This window comes from Magnolia sinica, chromosome 2 (assembly GCF_029962835.1).
Source record: "Magnolia sinica isolate HGM2019 chromosome 2, MsV1, whole genome shotgun sequence".
In the NCBI taxonomy this organism is placed as follows: Eukaryota; Viridiplantae; Streptophyta; class Magnoliopsida; order Magnoliales; family Magnoliaceae; genus Magnolia; species Magnolia sinica.
Genome location: NC_080574.1, coordinates 6,125,382 through 6,129,689, shown reverse-complemented (window position 1 = coordinate 6,129,689; position 4,308 = coordinate 6,125,382). Strand labels below are relative to the sequence as shown.

The window sequence follows — 4,308 nt, the reverse complement described above, 5'->3', positions numbered from 1 at the left end:
AATGAGCTGAAAAAACGGATGGACCGTGTGCATATAAAACACATACATCACGGTGGCCCTAGAGCACCCAACACATCACCCCACCACAGCCGCGTCTCATGGTTATCAATTTATCATTTGTACTACGGTACTACGAGGTGGAGCTGGCGGGGTACGGCCTGTCTTGTTGGCCCAACACTCGCAGCCTTCTCTTGGGCCAGGGTCCGTTGACAAATGGGCCGGAAATGGGACCGACCTGGATGCATGTCCTTAATTTCTTAGGACTAATGTATATCAAGATTGGGCCAGAATTTAAGGCCTGATTAATGACGAGGGTCTTATCATTGTCCGGCTCATCAATGGCCCACTCCTGCCTATGGTTCCAGCCATTGACAGTGGGAAGAGAAGAAATTCTAGTGAAAAGACCCATACCGCTGCGATCCAGTAGATGAAAGGTTCTGATCATATCTGGCCAGTGCGTGTGAGTGGGGCGTGCTGGATCTTGCAAATTGGTGATTAATAGATGGTTCCTCGGTGCATCTGTCGCTTGGTAATGGTCAGTCCGGCCCATTAATCAGGTGAGCATTGCATGACCGTTGGATCTACATGATACATGCAAGTGCTGTCCACCTGATAAACAGACCGTCCATTTATACGTACATTCGAGGACCACTCTCTTACGGCCCCGATCACCGCGCACAAATTCCACGCTGGCTAGTCCGGCGCGTCTGTGTTTTGGCGCTTGAAGATTGGGCGCGTATTGGAATTAGCATTCCGAAAACTCGAGAAACAACTCATTCTATCTCTGCGGCTCTGCCCATGGAGCTCGCTTTTCTTTGTCGCGACTCAGGATACTTCGAGTTTCGCCACCCATTGGGACTGAAAATCTGAGATGGTCCGATGCGTTAAACTGACCATTTTATCGTTTCTACCGTAAATAAGCTATTAAACTCTCATAATCATACGTCAGTGATTATTCTATCCTCTGATATCTAGATTTGAATACAAGCCATTGAAACTTTTCTTTTAATTGTCTTAAATTCATCTAGGTGCTGATGGTCAAAATCATCCTTTCAGCGTAAGTCTCCTTTGGAAGCCCCGCTAGAATTGGTTCTACAAAATAGACGGTTCCGATCATTGGACTACTCCGCAAGTGGGCCGGAGTGGAGGGCGACACACACGGAATTCTATGTCTCGACAGAGAGAAACTAACTCCTGCTCACGTGTGCCCCCACTGAATCCACGCAGAGATCTTCCTAACTACCGCCAATCACAGGTAAAAACCGTACACCTCCCGTCTCTCAGCCAGTAAACCCTATCGTTTTCACCGGACGCCAGCCCGAAGAGTTGGGAAAAACAAAATACTCGGCCCCACAAGTCCCATCAGGAAAGCAAGGAAATAAAAAAGGCAAGAAAAATAAAGTCACTGACGTGGATCCTTCCAAGCGTACCCCCAAAGCAACGGCCAAGATCTGCCCATCTAAATCTCCAGCCCTCCATTCCCTCTCTATAACACCACCACCCTCCTTCTCGCATCCCTCCTTTCACAACCAGTTCCCTTCTCTTCGCTTCGATATCATCGATCCCATCGAGAATCGTGAATAGAGAGAGAGAGAGAGAGAGAGAGAGAGAGGAGAAGATGCTGCTGGGGAAGCGCCCGCGTCCTCCGATGAGGAGAACGACGAGCATGACGGAATTCACTCTCGATATCAGCGGGATCGAAGGGATGCAACCACAGCCGTCCGATCAAAGAGGACATCAGAAGACGGTATCGGACGGTGGTGCGGGCAGGAGACAGACGGATGGATACATGACTGCGGTGTCTCCCAAGAGCCATAGGAGGGGTACTGGTGATTTTCTTGAGACTGCACCTTTCTTGAGAGCTTGTGGACTTTGCAAGAGGAGGCTGGCGCCCGGCCGTGATATCTATATGTATAGGTATCTATTACTATTTATTTTATTTTATTTATTTATTTATTTTTAAATTATGGGTTTTCTTTGAGTTTGGTTTTCTGGGTGTTTGGAAATGAGGTATTTATTATTTTTTACTATTTATTTTATATATTTATAAGATTTTGGTTTTTCTTTGCGTTTCTTTTTGTCAATGTTTGGAGGTGAGGTATTTATTATTTTATATATTTCGAGATTTTGGTTTTTCTTTGAGTTTGGTTTTGTGGCTATTTTGGAGGTGAATGGGATTCGAGGAGGTTCAAAGAGTTGAGGAGTTTCATGATTTTTTTTTTTTTCTTTATAACTTTCTTGTGGTATTTTATTATGATTTGTTTTCTTTTTGTTTAAATCTCTATGAGTTTTTTTTTTTTTTTTTTTAATCTTTTTAGAAATCCATTCTTCTGTTTTATTTTCATACAGAGTGAAATTGTATGAGTTTTTTTTAAATCTTTTTAGAAATTCATTTTTCTCTTTTATTTTCGTACCGAGTGAAATTGCCTCTCTCTCTCTCTCTCTCTCTCTCTCTCTCTCTCATGAAGATTTGCTAAATTCGAGGGTTTTTTTTCCTTTTTTTTTTTTTCTAAAATATTTAGAAATCCAACACATCAATACCCATTCATAAAACGATTTTATTTTAATTTTCTTCTGCATTATCTTTTTTTCTTTCTTTCTTTCTTTCTTTTTTTTTTTTTTTCTCTTTCCAATACCAGGTTCTTATTTTCATTATTTTTTTAATATCCCTTGAATGAGAGAGCGCATGCAATAGGAAAACAGCAATTGAACGGACGGATTTTAATCTTTGTTTCAGGGGGGACACGGCATTTTGCAGCTTGGAGTGCAGGCAGCAGCAGATGAATCAAGACGAACGGAGAGAGAAGTGCTCCTTGGCATCCATTAAGAAAGAAGTTGCTTCTTCTAATACTTCAGGATCCGATGCTTCCAACAATGGAGAAACGGTGGCAGCCGCGTGATGTGGAAGAGGACACTCGAAAATGATCGGATCAACGGCGCTGCTTATATGAGAAACTGAATGCAGTATCTTTTTCTTCTTCTTCCTTTTTTTTTTTTTTTCTGAAAAACGAAACTTTGAATGTGTGGATTGTGTTCGTGTATGAAGGACTGCAAATTCCATGACGATCGACCATCTAACTTATACAATCACATGCTTTTACTTCGTCTTCTTCTTCCTTTGGTCTTCTGTGATTTCGTACCATTCGTGTTAAACTTTCATACACGTGCGAGATCCGAGCCATTGATCGTGAATACACCCTGGCAGATGATTTAGTCTCGCTCATCAGGTGGATGCTGGTCGACTCATCGATGTTGAACATGTACCATTATTCGTTTTCTTTTATCAAGTGTCCGTTCCTTTCAAACACGTGCGGCCCACGTGATGACTGGGTTCCCTGATTCTTTCAGTTGGGTGTGTTCATGGATGGCCCACCTGATGAACGGTCCGAATATCCGCACCCACGCCAGGTTGGCACGCATGCATCAGCTTCAGACTGGGAAGGGTTTCCGTACAGATTCCCACCCTCTGGCGTAAAAAAAAAAGGCTTGGCTCGCTCTTCGGGTGGGACACGTGTACATCGAATATTAACATTGATCATCCGCTTTCAACTGTCCATTTTCTAGTACATGTGTGTCCCACCTGATGAGTGTAGACTCTCTTTTTCTTTTTTTCTTTTTTCTTTTTTTAATGAATGAATGAGATCTTGTACAAGTGATGAATGGTCGAGATCTTGCACACGTGAATGTCAAGAGTAGCCTTTGCTGCAAAATTCAGGAATCATAACCGCAATTAGTTAAGGTAATTAAGTAGGTCTCAAGTTCAATCGATTGTTTCACAAGTTACAATCCACCAATGGTTAGCATACTAACTTGTTATGTGTATGCGAAATCCAATCCGTCCAATAGATTGTACCCATCACAAGAATCACATTGTGCAGAAATTCAACCATATTGACTATGTAGGTGGACCACATTTGTATTTTGTTATTTATCAGAGGCTAGAGATTTTCTTCTATGATGTGGCCCACATAATAAGTGGTTGGGCTTTATTTTAGCGTAAGTTGATCCTCGTTGTGAGACCAACCATTAGAAGGGTTGGATGTAAGACGCATCATGATCGGTTGGAAGTTATTCTCCGTTTGTACCATGAATTATGGTCTAACCGGCTGGACTCGGAACATTCTGAAGGAAAATTACCAGGTTTGACATTAGAATATCTTGAGCTGACTAGCCCCCTCCAAAGCCAGATCCTCGTGCATCAGATCTTGTACCATACACGTGATGTGTATGATGATCAGAACCATTCATCTTAGGGGCTTCCATTGGATGGCCACTACTTAAAAAGATGCTTCGGCTGTAGTACACTTA

The 4,308-nt window shown here is 42.5% G+C and overlaps 1 protein-coding gene across 1 annotated transcript; it reads left to right on the top strand.

Annotated features, from left to right (window-relative positions):
- The first annotated feature begins 1,508 nt into the window (after positions 1-1,508).
- LOC131232909 (FCS-Like Zinc finger 7-like) lies at positions 1,509-3,103 on the top strand. Its single transcript, XM_058229439.1, has 2 exons — positions 1,509-1,917; positions 2,738-3,103. Exons 1-2 carry the CDS (start codon positions 1,619-1,621, stop codon positions 2,898-2,900), a joined length of 462 nt encoding a protein of 153 aa, XP_058085422.1. The 5' UTR covers positions 1,509-1,618; the 3' UTR covers positions 2,901-3,103.
- The last annotated feature ends 1,205 nt before the right edge of the window (positions 3,104-4,308 follow it).

What these genes read in the sequence shown, in the direction of transcription:
- LOC131232909 (XM_058229439.1), top strand. Translation starts at nt 1,619, where the DNA reads ATGCTGCTGGGGAAGCGCCCGCGTCCTCCGATGAGGAGAACGACGAGC. An exon ending in CGTGATATCTATATGTATAG is followed by an intron (nt 1,918 to 2,737) that starts GTATCTATTACT and finishes TCTTTGTTTCAG; the next exon opens with GGGGGACACGGCATTTTGCA.